General features: G+C 37.5%; 1 protein-coding gene across 16 annotated transcripts in view; it reads right to left on the bottom strand.

The window, feature by feature from the left end:
- Positions 1 to 20,509, bottom strand: part of ptprub (protein tyrosine phosphatase receptor type Ub) — a 454,717-nt gene that overhangs the window by 125,336 nt on the left and 308,872 nt on the right. For all 16 annotated transcript variants that reach the window (XM_087285299.1, XM_087285297.1, XM_087285296.1 and 13 more), the window contains 3 exon segments: positions 17,128 to 17,445; positions 10,656 to 10,765; positions 4,663 to 4,864 (listed from right to left, as the gene is read on the bottom strand). In XM_087285299.1, the coding sequence (XP_087141425.1) occupies positions 4,663 to 4,864; positions 10,656 to 10,765; positions 17,128 to 17,445 (630 nt within the window).

Genomic DNA, 20,509 nt, shown 5'->3' on the forward strand with positions numbered 1-20,509 from the left:
TCAGTAAATATTAAATTACTGAAAGAGCTACAGATTATTTTGTATTATTTATAGGTATGTTTTATATGTTTTAAACATAACTTCAAAGTAAAGTAATTAGCAATCTGATTACTTTTTACATGAAGTAATTAGTAAAGCAATCAAATTACAATTTTCCATCATTTTAATATATAACTTTTTTTAAGGAACTTACCCATCACTGGTCTCTATTAACCCTAATCTTTTATGTAAAGCACTGTGATTAACATTTAGTATTTTTAACAAATGCTCTGTAAATATACTTTGACTTGAATTATTAATATTATTTTTTTAAAGATTTATTTATTAGATTTTTTGACAGTTAACAAAGTAAAAAGAGACAATAACAGTACAAAAAAAAAATATATATATATATATATTTATATATATATATATATATATATATATATATATATATATATATATATATATATATATAACAGTACAACATTGATTAAAAAAAATTAAAATAAACCACACTATAACCCTCATATTGTCAACTCACAGTATATGACATGCATAAACACTATATGATGTGCATAAATCAATTTTCAAATTGAGCATATAAACAGGTCTGTACCAGACGTTGAGGTTGACAGCATGGTGTATTAAGTAAAATAAACAGTAATAATAAAATAAAATAAAATAAAATAAAATAAAATAAAATAAAATAAAATAAAATAAAATAAAATAAAATAAAATAAAATAAAATAAAATAAAATAAAATAAATAGAAAAAAATAGAAAAGAAAAAAAGCGAGAGAAAAGGGAAAATGTATTAAACTAAATAGGCTGGGGGGTGGCACGTTCTTAAAACTTGTCGTTTTATGTCAAGAAAAAGTTGTATGTTTGTGCTATATCAGCATTGAATTCTTTTTTTAATTATTCTTCAATTATTTTTAAAAATTAAGTTTGGTCAGTGGCTGCATCCGAAATTGCCAGCTTCTCGAGTATGTACTACGTTTGTAATATAGTACAATAATGCAATATGTTACTATATACATTAGTATATTATTGTATAATACTATATATTAATATATTTTGTAACATTGCGATTACATTGCAATTTAATTGTTCTCCCTGTGTTCGTGTGAGTTTCCTTTAGGTTCTCTGGTTTCCTCCACAGTCCAAAGACACGGGCTATTGGTGGATTGAATAGGCTAAACTGTCCGTAGTGCATAGGGGGTTACACACCAGAAGCGCCGCGCAGCGCCATGCATTTTAGAATTCTAAACATAGGTTTCTATCAGGGTACACATACCGACGGCGCAAGTCGGCCGCTGTTCGCAGCACCCAGCCACGACTTAGGACACTGTTAATATTTCTGCCGCGCCACAGAGCGGCAGGCGAATGTCCGCGTCTGGTGTGCGATACTTTTAACTGTCATGTGCACGCCGTGTCGCAGCGCTGATCAGTGCATCCGGTGTGTGACGCCCTTATGTGTGTGAATGAGAGTGTATGGGTGTTGGGTTTCAACTGGAAGGGCATCTGCTGCGTAAAACATATGATGAATAAGTTGGTGGTTTATAACACTGTGGTGACCCCTGATTAATAAAAGGAATAAACCGAAAATAAAATTAAAGAACAATAATAGTATTAATAATAATGATAAATAATAAATACTACTACTACTACTACTACTACTACTACTACTAATAATAATAATAATAATAATAATAATAAAAATTATTTTTTTTTTTCTTTGGCAATACTTTTGGCAGATTTTGTAAATTGATACAAAGTGAAACAACCTCGACTGTTAATCTGCCAAATAGACAGGGCTACCAGGCCAATGGCAATAATCTCAAAACAAGCAAATATTGGCAGATTAATGGACCTTGTCTATCATCACACTAAATCCTCTAATCGGATACAGTGTTCATCCAACACATCATGCCATGGTGCCATTGCCAAAAAACAAACACAAGTTCTCCATTGTCACCACCAGAAAAAACACTGGTCTAAACATACATCGCTTTGCATCAGCCCAGGGTTGAGGAGTCCTGATGCAGCATCGGTGGCGTGTGGTTGACAGCAGCATATGGTGCTGTTTTGTAAGCCGGGCCTGTTGTGGAATGGTGAGGATGACAGTGATGTCAGTTCTCTTTGAGGCGAGAGGAAACGTGTAATGTTCTTGAAGGGCCTGTTGGCTTCTGAGCATCTGCCGTGATTCAGTTTCTACTATCACTTCCTCAGATCCACTCGGGAATACATAATGGCTCTTAAACGGCGATATGGGCATGAACGCGCACACACACACATGCTTTAGAGATCAATAACGCACCTGAAGCACAGAATGATGAACCGGAGTCTTGGGGGTTTAGATTTTTTTTCTGTTTTTTTTTTCTGCCTGTTTTTGTTTGAGTTTGTTCCTGTCTATTCAACCGATGCGTATATTTCTCTGAAACCAAATGATCTGAGGTTTTTCATTCATCGGTTTATAGATCTAAATCTGAAGGTGCTTAGAAATACTTGCATGCACGCACACGTACGCTTCACATCATGGTGTGTTTTTGAAATGCTAAAGAAAAGGGACTTCTGCGTTTTCACTGAATTTCTAATTAAAACGGCCTCTAAGACGTTCAGTTTTTTTTTTTTTTCAAGAAATTACAGCACCTGTTCTGACTCTAAAGTTATTTATTCCTGGCAGATGAACAGGCGAAAAGGTCAGTGGTGGTCCGTCAGAGCAGGAGAGAAGAATAAAAGCAATCACGTTAACAGGTTTTTAATCAACTTATAATGAATGTGCATAACTGTGATGCATATAACTTTATGCATATTTACGTACCACAGCCTAGGCGAGAGGGATTTTTTTTTTACAAATATGCCAATGAAAATCACTTAGTGATTGCTTTATTTTATCTTTATAAATGCTTGAAGGGGTTGAAAGATTTCTCAGAGTAATTACTTCAATTTTATCAGTGGCACTTTCTTGTTAAAGGGTTAGTTCACCTCAAAATTAATATTCAGACATCATTTACTTAGCCTCGTGTCATTCCAAACCCATTCTAAAGTTGATCATCTTTGGAATATAAATGAATTTATTTTTAATCAAATCTAACAAAATGAAAGTCACTGAAAATCTATTCAAGCAAAGCCCTGTTGCATCAAAATAATCATAAAAATAAAGCAATAAATTCAGACGAATGTTCATGTCTTCGAATGATTTGATGAGCAGATTTGATGTTGACATACACTCAAAAAAGCATATTTTGCTGCTAGTTAAAATTAGCTGAAACAACACAATCCTTGAGAATTTTTGGGGGAAAACATACACCAGAGAAAATAAGTATTGAACATGCTTTTTTCCTGGGAATAATGTTTCTAACGAAGCTGTTGACATGGATTTGAACCAAATTAAGGTAAAAACCCAGACAATACTAACAAAAATAAGCAACACAAACAAACAAAAACCTAAACATTAGTTGTGTAATAACAATGGAATGACACAAGGATGATGTATTGAATGTATTGAAACATTTATTACTTTATATAAAAAGCTTTTTCAGTGATGGCAGTCTTTCATATGAGAATGAAGTAACATGCATTGCTTAGGTGCGAATTTTTCACAGACCTCAACAGAGCGCAAAAATCTTGATGGTTCTGTGGGTTTAATTTGTACTTCTATTGGATTCGAGTCAGGTGATTGGCTGGGCCATTCTGCAGCTCGATTTTCTTTCTCTGAAAGCATTTGAGAGTTTCCTTAGCTGCGTTTCAAATCATTGTCTTGCTGAAATGTCCACCCTGGTGGTGACTGAAGCAGCTAATATTAATTTACACTGACAAAAGGCAGAGGAATGCGAAATAACTACTGCTGTCTGGGCTTTCTCTGCCCTTTTACACCTCCATTTGTTCATGTCTACTTAATTGTTTTATGTTCAATCCACTTAAATTTGTAAAAACTAATGAATTAACTTAATTGCTTCATGCTGTCCAAACACAAATCAATTGTGTGTAACCCAGCATTTTTTTCCCAGAAACAGAATCTTAATGAGAGGTCAGATGTCATTAATGATTTTATACATTTGTAATGACATAAGTATGATGACAGCATTTTATTTAGGGGTAAACTAACCCTTTAAGTAATATGTTAACATTAAAACACTCAACCACACCTTACAATAAGGTTTTATTAGTTAATATATTGAACTAATAACGAATAATACTTGTACAGCATTTATTAATTTAGTGTAAAATTTAATAATGCAATATTAACATCCAAATCCATTAACTCATAACTCATACACTGTGAGTTAACAAATTAAGCATGAATTACTTTATTTCCATTAACTCATTTGAACAAACATGAATGACTACCACAATGTTTAGTTCATTGTTTGTTCATGTTAGTAAATACATTAACTAGCATTAACTAATAAAATCGTATTGTAAAGTGTGTTGCCAAATACTCATTTTGCATTCACAATTAGCAAACATCAAGTGATTTTAATTGGACAGAACTCAAATAGGTTTCACAAAAACTAGTGTACCTGAAATATGGTCAAAAAACACTTCACCCAATTGATTCATTCTGAATAATGGACAGCTGATAGGTGAAAACTGCCATCTAAGTGCTCTGTTTAAAAAAACATATTTGCATCTAAACATATTAACTCCTCAAAAACCAAATGAAGACACTCCTCACCAGAGATGTTGGTGGTGATCTCAGTGAGAGCTGTTTGGCCGAAGCCTTTGGCGGTGCGCGCCCGAACTGAAATCAGATAGGTGGTGCCAGGATGCAGGTTGGAGAACATATGGTACGTCTCGTTCTTCAGCTTGGATACAGTGCGCCTCGGGCCTGGAACATTGATCCCGGGGTCTGATGATTCAATGCTCTGGTAGCTGATCTGTAATTGCACATATTAAACGACATGATTCATATTTTCATTAAATCACTGCTGTTTTGGAACTAAACATGCTATGACTCAGTGTGTGGTCGCTCAGATCAAACAATGCTTTTTAAAAAGTTTGCTAACCCTGCCATCCTTATGTAGAGTGGGTTGAAAATGATTCATATATGAAATCAAACACTTATTGTATAAACAATGTGTGCTTGCCTACTCAGAATTTCCAATGTTAAGCTAGTGGGAATATTACACTATAGATTTACAGCAACAACAAAAAAAAGAAACATTCATTACTGGTATGATTATTTAAGGACTGACACACTGCACTGTTATTCTCTTGTTTGCCACTACATAAAGCTTAAAGCTTTGGTTCAATTCAAACAAATGTCATTAAAGGTATAGTTCACACAGAAATGAAAATTGCCTTATCATTTACAACAAAACAAGATTTTCTCAAGAGAAAAACTGGACTGAAGCAGTTTTAATTTACTTCAAATAACTTACTAATCATCTATGTTAAGCTGCTTTGAGACAACATACATTATAAAAAGTGCTATAGAAATAAAGAATAAAAAAAACTATAGAGCGTTTTTGTCAACAACCAAAGTTAGTCAAGGTTATAATATTTGCATATGCTTAAAAAGCATTTTAATAGAATAATCTTAGCCACTGTTTACTTCGGTACAATGTTTGCAAGCATTTTAAGTAACTGTACTTGATTAAGCATTTTAATTTGTAAAAAAGTTTTTTTTTAATTCACATAATACAAAAAAATATCTGCACACTGTTGTTCTTAATTTAGAAATAAATTATTATCTCATGCCCCTCTATTTCCAACACACATTTTGTTTTCAGTTCGTTTTTTAAATCATTCTCAAATTCCACTGAGCAATTCATTAGTTGAAGTTTTTGGTTTTACAACTTTATTAAAATGTTAGACAGAATGATATACATAGAACAAATGTACAACAGGCAGAACCATAAAACCTAAGTGCAAATAGATACAGTACTGTATATGTATGTATGGATAGATAGATGGATGGATGGATGGATGGATGAATGGATGGATGGATGGATGGATGGATGGATGGATGGATGGATGGATGGATGGATGGATGGATGGATGGATGGATGGATGGATGGATGGATGGATAGATAGATAGAAAGACAGACAGACAGACAGACAGACAGACAGACAGACAGACAGACAGACAGACAGACAGACAGACAGACAGACAGATGATGGATGGATGGATGGATGGATGGATGGACGGACGGACGGACGGACGGACGGATGGATGGATGGATGGATGGATAGATGTATAGATGGATGGATGGATGGATGGATGGATGGATGGATGGATGGATGGATTCTAAACGAATCATGGATGAGTTGATGGATGGATGGATGGAATGGATGGATTGATAAATTGATGGATGGATGGATGGATGGATGGATTTATGGATGGATGGATGGATGGATGGGCGGATGAGTGGATGGATTGATGGATGAATGGATGAATAATTTATAGATAAATTATGAATGAGAGGATGGATTAATGGATGGATGGATGGATGGATGAATAATTTATAGATAAATTATGAATGAGATGATGGATTAATGGATGGATGGATGGATGGATGGATGGATGGATGAATAAATTGATGGATGGATGAATGGATGGATGAATGGATGGATTTATGGATGGATGGATGGATGGATGGATGGATGGATGGATGGATGGATGGATGGATGGATGGAGGATGAAGAATGGATGGGCGGATGAGTGGATGGATTGATGGATGAATGGATGAATAATTTATAGATAAATTATGAATGAGAGGATGGATTAATGGATGGATGGATGGATGGATGAATAATTTATAGATAAATTATGAATGAGATGATGGATTAATGGATGGATGGATGGATGGATGGATGGATGGATGGATGAATAAATTGATGGATGGATGAATGGATGGATGAATGGATGGATTTATGGATGGATGGATGGATGGATGGATGGATGGATGGATGGATGGATGGATGGAGGATGAAGGATGGATGGGCGGATGAGTGGATGGATTGATGGATGAATGGATGGATAAATTATAGATAAATTATGAATGAGAGGATAGATTGATGGATTGATGGATGGATGGATGGATGGATAGATGGATGGATGAATAGACAAAAATACAGATTGATGCATCGCTAAAATGATATATAGGGAAAATATTGTGCTTGACCAAGTTTCTGACCACATTTGTGTAAAGCATTAGATACTTAGTTGTGTTTTAGGAATTTAGGAAAACATTTTACACATATATGCAGCTTCTTTTAAGAAAACAGGCATGGATGCTAGCACTGTGAGAGGGTTTGTGGTGAATGCAGTGGTCCTGTGAGCCTTTTGTTGGCGGTGTTCACAGAAAAGTGGACAATGTGCTAATCTGAGAGAAACGAGAACAAATTCTTCAAGCTCTGCCTTTCCCTTATTCTTTCTCCCTTCATCTCTTTGTATGGCAGAGAAGATCAGGCTGCTTGAGCCTGAAAATCTGTCCTTGCCTCCTCTTTATAGGTCAAGCCTTTAAATCCCCTTTAGAAAACATCCTTGGGGTGACTTTGGTAGCCATTGCCCGTGCAGAAAAAGCAACACAAGTTATCAGCAAAAGATAACTCGCTAAGTGCAAATGTTAAAAGATGATGTTCATGATGGACAGAGATGGCATTCAAAAAAACGCGATGATCTTGATTCGGGCCATTGTGGAGCTGAATGACGGATCCACAAACAAAAGTGACTTTTCCTCTTGAGGTGAGATGGGGGTTTTGGAGCGTGACAGGAGCAGCGTTCTCACAACTTTTTAGTGACTGACTGAGAGCCTGAATCATGGGCAAGGAGAAAGTGACACTGAGGCAGGCAGTGTTACCAGAGAGAGAGAGAGAGAAAGAGAAAGAGAGAGAGAAAGAATGTGAGAATGTTCTGGAACAGAGGAACAGAGAGACAGATGCTGGCTGTGGGAGGCCCGCCACCTTTCCATTGAACAGGGCGAATCTGTGTGCAGTGAACGGAAGAATGAAGAAACAGTTTAAAAGCTTTTATTAGACTGTTAGCTATATCCATCGTTTTGGGACAAAGATGTAAACTTTCAATTTGCTGCAGCTCTGATTTATTCGTACTGGAAGTACAATTAGGCAGCGTTATTTTTTGGTAGTCACTGCTAAAAAAATGTTAGATCCAATAAGAAAAAGAACAAAAAAAAAAAAACTAATTTTGTTGTATTAATGTCATATTTGAGATTTGCCTTAATTAAACAGACATAGATATGAATGCATGAAAGGACAAATGGGCATAAAGACAGATAAACAGAGAAAACTAAAGATATGGGGCAAAAAGAGAGAATGTCAGACAGACAGAGAAACTACAAATAGAAAACGTATGATAAAAAATAAAATAAAACTAAAGATAGATGAAAACTGGCCATTGCAGAAAGACAGAACCGTATACTTTCAGACAGATAGACTAAAAAGCCAAGAAACAAATGAGAGAAAGAAAGAGGTAGATATATAGACGCAGTAGCCATACTATAGCCAACACTATTTACATTTGCACAACAGTTAATGCATTTCTCAAAACACGTAGTCATTTGTGCACATCAAAGCAGCAGTTTCTCATTTCTTCCAACAAATTGCAAATGCTTTTAAACATTCATCAATTGCTTTCATACAACTTTCTGATGTTTATAAAATTATTATTGGCTTATGTCATGTCAGTCAAAATGAACTAAACTTGTGAATGCTGAATAGTCATTCCATATAAAACTATCAGTCCTAATTTCATTACTTTAGTCATTACATACAAAAATGTTGAGCTAGTTGTCAAAATCTGTCGAGCTAATTTATACAAAAAAATTAATATTTTTTTCTGAAAATGTCTTCTAAATTGAACAATTTCATGAATGATTAACAGACCTGTGTATATTGTAGGTTCAGTTCTAATATGTACTACAATATTGTTTACAGTTGTGCACAGCTCTACCCAAAGGAATGTTATGTTTGTTGTAAATAAAGGTATATTTATTCTTTTGCAAAATGCTATGAATAAATTAGAATTGCAAAGAGCAAATGCAGTAAAAATGTGAAACATACATATTCAGTGTCTTGTACTCTTGTATTTAGATACCACACTAAATGCATTGATGTCTAACTTTACTGTAGTTTTCAAATGACTGTGCAAATAGTATATAGTGCTGTCTTGAGCACTGTCAGGAAGTTTCAACAAAATCTGACTTTTTTTGCATTGATAAACATGTACAGAGTAAACTGTCAAAATGAAAACATGACAAAGCCATTTGACTATCTTGTTCATAAACAATGCTTCCAGGACTTTTCATCTTGATGACACTGATACTTTCATTGACATCAATACTTGCTTTTGAGGAATGAGCTATCAATTTTGAGCAAGTGACACGCCTTTGCAGGTTATTGAGGTAGGTTTTGCATTTTGTACTAATTGTTTCGAGAAATGTATGAACTGTTGTGCAAATGTAAATAGTGTTGTGAGAAATGCACCAAAGCCACTGAGAAAAACTGTAAAAAAAAAATAAAATAAATAAATATATAAAAAACTGACATACAGACAAAAAAAAAAACAGATAGACAAAAAGGAAAAGACAGCAATGAAAGAAATAGATAGACAGACAGAAAGTTAGAATGATGAACAGACCTAGAACTAGACAGAAGAAAAAAACAGAAAGAAAAAAAATCTAAATATAGAAAGAAATAGGAAATGACAAACAGACATTAATCAAATGATAGAAAGATGGATGAACGGACGGACGGACGGACGGACGGACGGACAGACAGGTAGATAGATAGATAGATAGATAGATAGATAGATAGATAGATAGATAGATAGATAGATAGATAGATAGATAGATAGATAGATAGATAGATAGATAGATAGATAGATAGATAGATAGATAGATAGATAGATAGATAGATAGATAGATAGATAGATAGATAGATAAAGAAGTTAAGCAGCCAAATGCATAAAAATAGTCTTGTGTTGGTTAAGGCACAGGACTAGAGGGTTGCTGATTCAATCCCCTGGAGAACTGAGCCATGAGCAATTATTACTGTGTCCTCGAGCAAAGCAATTAATCCCAGGCGCCTGGAGAATAACACAGGTTCATAGAGCTGTTCTTCAATGACGTCACGGCAACAATTTAAAAAAAAAAGGCGAAATTTTAAAACGGCAGAAAAGTGTAGGAGATGGTGCATAACTTTAGATAGAGACATCCTTCTGTCTTTTACTAACAGATGGCTGGTGCAGTAGGGACCAATTAGAGGCAGGGTTGGCCTTGGTGGCTCTTGTGTCTCTGGCAGCATGCAGAGTTCCAGGACCAAATCATGACTTCATGCATACTTCTGTCTGCCACTGACTGAGTGGAGGAGGAAGAACAACAACAACTCAGCATTTCTAGGCTTACTAGACTGAAACTTCGAGCCGGAAAACACTCGCATTCCAAGGTCTTACTAATGCAGCACGCTGTCAGTCAGGGTCTGTGCGCACATGCATGCAGGGGATCATATGTTTGCGGCGCGTTCATAAATAATTTAAGCTGGCAGTCCAATTTTAACACACAGTGGGAAGTTTTGTCTTTCAAGCATTGTGGTTCATCGATATTTCACCTGGTAGAAATGCTGACATGTCAGAGCAAATCTCACGAGGTTTCAGACAGCGGGAGAGAAATTGATATGAACGTGGTAAAAAGTAAGAAAAGCACATACCTCATACTGTGTGATGAGCCCGTTGGGTTCCACCGGTTCCTCCCACTTCAGGAAGATCATATCCTCTAGCGGCGTGAAGGTAAGAGACTCTGGAGCAATTCCACCAGGAACTAAGGGGAAACCAAAGAAGCCACTGGTTATGAATGAAGATACAGACAGATTCTACACTCCAGACTGCTAATTTCTCAAGCATTTACTCAAAGTGAGAGGGTTAATCGCTTAAAGTCCCCCAAAGGTCAACTTTAATATCCTCATTACAGCCGTTGTCATTATAAAAGTCTTGAAAAGGCTTCTTATGCTATGAATGTATCACAGAGTCTCATCCATTATAATAATGTAAGTGATTCAGTAGTGTTGTAAAGTCATTTAGATATGTGATATGGAACCAATGAGCTACAGGGGGGAAAAGGCAGAGATATATATTTCTGGAGACATTCCTGATCTTTTGTTTTCATCAAACACAGAAACGATAGCTTATCTAGTCTTTTTAATGCCGGTTTGTTTGTTTAACTGTCAGGCTGCTTAAAAGGACAGTTCACTTAAAAAATAAAATTCTGCCATCAATTTTCCATTTTCTGGTACAGTAGCTCAACCTAAAGGTACCTTTACACATCCAAGTTTTCAATCACACATTTAAAACATGCATTTTTGGGACTTTTAAAAGGGTTAGAATATGCTAATTTAAAAAAAAAACCTTAAAAAAATAATAATGTAAAAAAAATGTTCATATTTTATGTGCAGGTAAATTATGTGTTCAGAAAATTATGTGTCTAAGCATATGTGTCACGATCACTAGCGATCTAGCATATGCCGAATTCTACTCCTGAACCGAACTACAACTACCATGATGCTTCGCGTTAATCAACACCTGCTACGGCTGCAAACTATCTGGACTGAAACAAACACTCACACAGGTGAAGATTATTCTAACTTATTACGAGGACTATATACACAGCACACATTCTCAGAAATAAAGGAACACAAGCTGTCACTGGGGTGGTACCTTTTCAAAGGGAACACATTTGTACATGAAGGGTCCATATTGGTACCTCACTAGTATATATTAGTACCTAAAATTTTAGGAGGATCACTTTTGTACATTTTAGGCATTATTATTTATCATTAAGGTAATAATATGGGCCATTTAGGTATGTGTACACACACACACACACATACACACACACAGTTTGCTGAGTTTTGTTAGTCTGTAATACCACAAAGTGTTTCTTTGTTTATGTCTGTGTTAGACCCTTTGCCTTCTTTTATTGTTTTCGTTAATTGGTGAATTTTGGTTCTCGCCACTGGCTTGCTTGGTTAGGGATTTGTGGAGCAGCGCATCGATGGATTTGCTCTTCAGTGTTTGGACTTTCAGCAGTGAAATTTAATCACACTAAACTGAACTAAACTGAACTTTAACTCTGAAAACTGGACTGACAGTTTTAATTTACTAGAACTTCTGTGTTAAGCAGCTTTGACACAATCTACATTGTAAAAGTTTTATAAAAATAAACATGAATTCAATTGTTTTCCTGCCTTTTCTGACCTTTCGCTAGCAGTGGGCAAAGAGGCTTCGAAATGTTTCGAAACGCGTCTCTACAATGACATCCTGTGGTCATTTTTTCATGTATTGCTCTGGAAGAGCTTCCGCAAAGAAACAGTTCAGGAAACTAATGCCGAGTTCAGACTGCATGAATTTCAAACTAGTCGTGTCACAGATGTTTTCACACTGCATGACTATCTGGGCTAGCGTTTCGTCGCTGCTTTGTTTACACTGCAAGATGGTTCGGCGACATGGACATTCACATTGCATGACTTTACTATAGGGAGAATCGCCGACAACTTCGTCCAAACTACGTCTCACAGCCAAAAACATGTAGTATATCTTTTGTTATCAACCCCATAATGAGAAAGAAGCCTTTAATGGGGTAGAACATGTACATGTTTGCTCACCTGGGTTTAAAGGGAATTAGCCATTTTTCCTCAACGTTGATGATAAACTAATTTCTTTCTGTATGAAATGTCAAACAGACACGGTTGCTCCAGAGTCCTGTCAAACCTCCACTTGTTTTCCTCCATTTCGTGGGTCCAAATAAACCGAAAAAGAGCGCTTTTACCTTCTCCCCCAGCCTCCCGCTGGCCTGCAGCAGGTATACACACACACACAAGTGAAAGCTGCTCTCTCATTGGCTGTAGGCGATGGCTGATGTTATTTTCAGTCAAAACTCAATTCACACGGCATGATTTGAATCGCCGACAGCTCCAGATATTTAGCACTCCAAATATCTCGCAGGCATCGGCGACTCATCGGCGATTCTCTCAGATTGCGTCTTTGATAGTTCATACTGTGTGATTGTCACTCACATGCACGAGCAGCGATTTGCCTGTGATTTCAGGCATTTGTCTGCGATTTCTCAAAACCTGTCGGCGAGCCAAAATCGGCGCAGTCTGAACTAGGCATAAGGAATTATACCCCACGTTGTAGAGTTGAGGCTTCAAGTGAGTTAGTGAACCGGTGAGAGTTCCAGACCAGCATGCCGAGATAATGGGTTCGAATCCAGGGTGATGCAGCTTAAGATGTTAGTTAAATGCTCTGTTCCTGTATTGTGCTTTGATTTAACATTGGTCTGACATTCGAACAAATGCTGTGAATTAATATGTCTAATTTTAGTCATAAAAAGTAAAATTAATAAAATACATAAAGATATAATTTAAGTGTGTTTGTATAAGTCAGGATTTGAACTCGGGCCATTGGCAGCACAGTCACTCTGCACACTCATAGTCCACTAGGCTACATGAGCTACATCCATACATGAGTTTTTTCCAACCCTGTCAGTCAAAAGGAGATTTGACAGTTCTTAAAACGCTTCTGAAATGACCGATGCTTTGTATCGCTTTAGCTACGTGACGGGCGTCACAGTGGTGCAGTGGGTAGCATGATCGCCTCATAGCAAGGAGGTCGCTGGTTTGAGCCTCGGCTGGTCCAGTTGGCTCTGTGTGAAGTTTGCATGTTCTCCCTGTGTTCGCGTGGGTTTCCACCGGGTGCTCTGGTTCCTCCGGAACACTTGCACTTCGGGATCCCAACACTGTGTCGAATTGGCCTGACCATTCCTTGTGTATTAAATACTGCATGTGGATCCTCAACTACATTGTCCAGCATCTCTTCAGTTACAATATGCTAGTACTTGTCAACAAAATCGGGTGTTACAGGACTGTATGTGTACAGGAGCGTGTTAAAAAGGGAAATTACCATCTATTGGCCTGGCATGCGTGATATAAAGTAGCATTTGTAATTATATAGCATCATTTTCACAAATTCAGTTGAATAACACGTGTTCACATAACATACAGTATATTGGCTTTGCATGATTTCATCAAAAACAGAAAGTTTTGCCCTGAACCGCAGCTCCAAAGTTTTATTAGCATTTCAGCATATTCAGATTGCTATGACTGGTTACGAAAGAACTAAGTTCTTTAAATTTGAGAGCTATAATACCAATTATCAGCTCAATTTTGGTATTTTCTTTAGAAGAAGACGTCAAAATGGCTTCAGAACACTTGAGAGTATATGAGTCATATATAACTGCCTTTATATTTTTTAAAAAAAGTTTTTTTATAAGTTATAGAAAGGACTTTTATGTCCTTTTTGATCTCGACAACCTTTCAATATATAGAAAAGAACAGCGTGAATTATTTAGTAATTATGTAAAGCATTATAGTTTTGAAAAGGACAAATTATCCACTCTTAACACTTCTATTTAACTAGCTTAACCTGATTCTCCAGAAAAGCCACGCTGCGTAATTAGCTTATTCATTTAAGTTTGCAAATGAACAGCAGAGTTAACACTGATCAATCAGGCAGAGCAGCATGAAAGCAGATCTGACCAGCCTGGAGCAGCGTGGAAATTCATGCTGGTCTAAGCTGGACTTCTCAGCAGGAGACACAAAGCCCGTGTGACGGAAAGAAAGGGCAACACTTGCAGTTGATGACATGGCTTTTTTTGGCTGATTAATATCAACACGAGTTCATTAACAGACATAAGCGCTGGCAGAAAGAATGGGGAGGAAGTGGAAACGGCGCTAGAGAGACAGATGATGCTCTGAGCTCTCGCACACTGCAGAAGTAACACATCAGCAGATGTTTTTACAGCCATTTGTGCTCTGTCACTGAGCCATCCTTGTTAGCCCTCGGGTATGTGCACAGCGTGTGTGCGCTGGGGTGATAGTTGGTGAGGCAGAGATAGCCGGTGGCGAAAATAACACGCTCGCTCAGATTGAGTCAAAATCGCTGACTGCATCAGTTTTTCCTGTGACAGGCCATGAAAGAAAAGAATTGCTGATTGAAGCTTCAGAGGAGCGTTGATAATTGAGCGCTATCTTTCCTCCTTCTCTTTTTCTCTCTCACTTCATCATACTTCCTGTCTGGATGAAACACATGTGTTTGAATTTTTTTTTTTTACAGAAAATTATTATTATTATTATTATTATTATATATTTACTTTTTGCAGCCAGTGCTGGTTGGATCCAGCACATAAAATGATATAAAAACCTCCTCTGACCCGTTCATGCACAGCTCCCCAGAGAGAATGATTAAACATTAATTTTAAATCCATTTGGAAAAGTCTCTATGTATTTATGACTGTGATGCTGAACAGTTCAAAGTGAAAGATTCTTATTCAGAGGACACCAAAACAGTACTGTCAATACTGCAAGGGCATAATCAAAAAAAAAAACTTTACAATTTTTGTTTAATCTTTCCCTCTATCTCTTAATAATGTAAACAAATGTCTGGCAGACTAAGTTTATCCATCAGTCTATCTATAAATTGATAGATAGGTGTCAAATCCGCTGCAGTTCTGCACAGTTTAGCTCTAACCCTAATTAAACACACCTGATCAAACTAATTGAGGTATACAGGCTTGTTTGAAACCTACAGGTAAGTGTGTTAAAGCAGGGTTGGAACTAAACTGTGCAGAGCTGTGGCCCTCAGGGAACTAGATTTGACACCTGTGACCTGGGAAATGTAATTTGGTCCTTCACTTCATCCATCCATCCATACTCATCTGCCACTTTATTAGGTACACCTTACTAGTAGTAGAGTTGAGTTGGACCCCCTTTTGACTTGGCAAAGACTACAAGGTACAGGAAATATTCCTCAGAGATTTTGGTCCATATTGACATGATAGCATCATGCAGTTGCTGCAGATTTGTTGGCTGCACATCCATGATGAGAATTTCCTGTTCTTAAAATACTCAGACCAGCCCGTCTGGTACCAACAACCATGCCACGTTCAAAGTCACCTAAATCACCTTTCTTCCCCATTCTGACACTCGGTTTGAACTGCAGCAGATCAACTTGACCATCTTGACATATTTAAACTCATTGAGTTGCTGCCATGTGATTGGCTGATTAGAAATTTGCATTAACAAGCAGTTGGACAGATGTACCTAATAAAGTGGCCGGTCAGTGTCTCTTTCCATCTATCAGTACATCCATCCATTCATTTTTAATCTTTTCATATTTCCATCTGTCCATCAATCCATCAATTAAGCTTTTTAATAAAAAATGTGACAAAAAGTTTGCATAAACTGGAAAATGCCTGATTATTTACAGCAGTGGTCACCAAACTTGTTCCTAGAGGGCCGGTGTCCTGCAGATTTTAGCTCCAACCCTAATCAAACACACCTGGACAAGCTAATCAAGCTCTTACTAGGTATACTTGAAACACCCAGGCAGGTGTGTTGAGGCAAGTTGGAGCTAAACCCTGCAGGGACACCGCCCTCCAGGACCGAGATTGGTGACCCCTGATTTACAGCAAAATTGACCCTTTTCGCAAGATAATGATGTTGTGTTTAAAGGTCATTAGCTTCTTAAATCCTCTATTTATTTATTTATTATGTACATTTATAAAGCTAGACTTTGGGTCATTTCATCTTTACTCCCTCACTATATTTTGGTTTAGTCCCTGATTTATAAGGAGTCACCACAGTGGAATAGACCACCAATTACTCTGACACATGATTTATGCTGTGAATGCTCTTTCATCCGCAACCAAGCACTGGGAAACACCCGTCTCATTATCACACACTTCAGTTAATTTAGTTTACACAATTTACCCATACCACATGTCTTTCTTTACCACTGTGAGGGAAACACAAGGCGAACTAGTGACCTTCTCGTTGTGAGGAGAAACCTGGAAATGTGATAAGAGGCCATGGGTCTGGTTTCGCTATACTGATTATTTGAGCAAATAAATGTGTGAGACTTTGTAAATACTGTAAAAAAAAAACAACAGTTTTGACCAACTAATTAGTAGTATGAACACATTTTGTTTTACAGTCCTATACATTATAGGACTGTCATTAATAAAATATCTCCTCTTCAACAACAGTCATGAAACCCAGACACTGCTGCATCAGAAACACAACAAATCAGCCAGACATATTAATATTTATTGAAAGCTCTGCTACTCACTGTCCTCCTCAGTCTGAAACATGACCTCCTTCCCTTCCTTCTTGCCCTCGGTGTTGGCGAGTGCCAGGCGTATTTGGATGGTGTGAAAAGGAGGCAGATCTCTGAGGGTGAAGCGCGAAGTGTTGTGCTCCACAGCCAGGCATTCTCTGACCGTGGTGTTGTGCCCACCGCCGCCCCCTGCAGTCGTGTAGCGGTAGCACAATGAGACGGAGTACGTGTGGCAGCGGGTCAGGTTGAAGGCCGGCACCTCCCACTGCAAGGTCAGCTGCCGCGACTGGATCTCCGAGGCTCTGAGTCCACGCAGCGCCCGCATGGGCTCTGTTGGAATGGAAAATGGAGAAACATTTTGTTAACATAAGCCAAAAATGCAGGGAATCTGTGCTGGGACATCACCAGGTCACAAGACTTCTCGCCTACCCCACCCAACAAAGGTAGGAGGCGCCACCACGGTCAAAAAGGTTGTCAGACCACCTGCTAATGAGGACACAGTTCTTGCCAAATTACGTTAATTAATTCCACAGGCTGCGTGTTGTACTCTCCTTCCTGCCATTTGCCGCTAAGCAAATCGAGTATCTGCCGGCACCTCGTCCAGGGGCCACAAGCCCTTTTCAAGGACATTCAGTTCTGCCAGTTAGCATTAGTGCAAGGTCGCTGCATTAGGCCAACTATTTCTGGCATACCTCACATCTGTGTACGTACTTTCTTATTTACCGGGGGCAGAAAGATCAGCGACCACCTCTGGCGCATGTGACATAAAGAAGCCACTGTCTGTAGGGCACACAGGAAACCTAGTGTTTCTCGCAGGGAGGCAGCAGGGAGGGTGAACCAAGGACATCTAGCCCCACTATCAATGAGCACATTTGTCACGGTCCATTATTAAGACAATCAATGCATTTTTGTCAAATAGGTCTCCACATAATGTATTGTATTTCTTTGTTCTTTTAATGGGGCCTGGTGACTAATGGGCCCAAGTGTGAAGGTACAACAAAGGGGATTTGAAGTGAGCACTTCCTGTGATAACTATGAGGTCACGGCTCAAGGTCTTTATTGTTTCTCTTAAACCGGTTGTCAGACGATGTGCACCTAAGAATTAGGTTCACTAGTGAAGGTAAGCTGAGGTAGCTAATGCACCGAGACCGTAAGGACAGCAGGGCTGAATTAGAGGAAATGCATTTCCTCTTGAAGTCTTCCGGGGAGAAAACACACGGATCACAGAATACTAATTCAGCAGTTCTCCTGCAGAATCGCACTTGTAACATTAAGCTCCGTTAATCCTGAAATATCTCACACATCAGAGAGCTTTTGTCACACATTCTTTAAGGTCTATATTTAGATTTACATCTCGTTTCATTTGTAGATTTACATTTAGATTAACTTCCAGTGAGATTGGGTTTCTTATCAGAAGAAGCACTTAGCCGACCTGAAAATGACAGGTATGATAGATATTACTTTCCAAAAATATACACTGAATGTCTAAAGGTCCCATTTGCTTCTACAGGAAATGCAACCAAAATAGTGTGTTGATAGTCTTAATGGAACTATTGATTGTTAGTTAAAAGCAAACGAATGGGATGCTGTTGGCTTGTGCCATCTTTAAAAACAATCCAAGCATCTACACTGTGCTCTTTGAGGAGCTCAATAGGGCTTTTTGTGCCACTCCACTTCCCTTAACCTAGTTCGAAGGCTTTGTCTTGATGCCAAGAGCAGCGCTTCGAGCGCCTTCCTTGGCACCCATCTGAGATGGGACCAAACCCAGAGAGAGCAGCCAGAGGCCTGGGGCAGCATGTCAATTCCTCATGGGCAGCTGGAAATCCAAACAAGACCAGTTTCTGTCCCATTACTCTAGATAATGCTGATACATGAGGTAGTCTGGGGAGAACTAAGCTAATTTCTGGTTATGCTGCGAACTAATGGCGTGAAGTTCTGGTCGTTGGTTTGCAAAAGGAAAAAGGATGGGAAACATGGTTCTGTGCTGTTTGGGGTAAAATGGTTTACATTGAGATGGACGAGAGTGGGCTTAATCAAGTGTACAGTTGAAGTCAAAATGATTAGCCCCTCTTTGATTTTTCTTTCTTTTTTAAATATTTCCCAAATTAGGTTTAACAGAGGAAGTCTGAAAACATTTTTTTTTCTTCTGGAGTCTTATTAAAGTCTTATTTGTTTAATTTTGGCTATAAAAAAGAAGTTATTAAATTTTTAAAAAAACAATTACCGTCAAAATTATTAGGCCCTTTAAGCCTCATTGTTTTTGACTGTCTACAGAACAAACCATTGTTATACAATAACTTGCCTAATTACCCTAACCTGCTTAGTTAACTTAATAACCAAGTTAAGCCTTAAAATGTCACTTTAAGCTGTATAGAAGTGTCTTGAAAAATATCAAGTCAAATATTACTTAGTATCATCATGGCAAAGATAAAATAATTCAGCTGTTAGAAATGAGTTATTAGAATGATTATGTTTAGAAATGTGTTCAAAAAAATCTTCTCTCCATTAAACAGAAACTAGGGGAAAAATAAACAGTGGGGCTAATAATTCAGGGGGGTTAACAATCCTGACTTCAACTGTACATGGGTGCATTTGTATCTGCAAATTTGCATGCTACTAATATACTAAGCGATATGAGAGTTCACTTTAAAATCATTTACCTAGCCTTACAATGTTATAAAGCATTACTCAATTTCTAAACAACCAATTTTATTCTACTTACTTTACAAAATAAATGCATGCTTTGAAGGAAAGCAGCTATTTCTTTAGTCTCCAGCAGAATGATCCTTTAGAATTGTTGATTTGCTACTCAAGAAACAGTTGTGGAGTTTGATATTTTTGACAAAAGCATACAATGTTTTTGAATAGTTTTCTTAGGTCATGCTGTTATTTTTATTTTTCACAGTTGCGCAGTTATTTCAGATGTATGAATGGTAGTGGCCAGCCTCTGTCAAGCTTCAAAAGGTAATAAACAGTACAACAAAAGTAATAAACTCATCTATGTGATTCCTGCAAGATATTCCAAGGCTTCCTATGTACCACAAAGTTATCTGAGGAACAAACCGAAATTTAAATCATTATTTACAGACATTTTGCCCTACTTTTGCATTAAATTTTAGTCAGACAAAGCTCCATTCACAAAATAGCACATAATAGTGCTCTTATTGTGCTTTTGGGTCTTGCCAGGCACTGATCACTATCTACTTTTGTTGCATGAATAGACCAGAACATTGTTCAAAACATCACCTTATTTCCCGCAAGAAAGAAGACATACACATTTCTGGAACAGAACAGGAGTGGGACAATGAGCAAATGGGCAGTTTTGACTTCTTTTTTTATATTTGCAGAACACAAACAACAGAAGAATGATTGTAAATGTCTGTTGGGTCCAAAA

This window comes from Danio rerio, chromosome 16, assembly GCF_052040795.2.
Source record: "Danio rerio strain M-AB ecotype USA chromosome 16, GRCz13ab, whole genome shotgun sequence".
In the NCBI taxonomy this organism is placed as follows: Eukaryota; Metazoa; Chordata; class Actinopteri; order Cypriniformes; family Danionidae; genus Danio; species Danio rerio.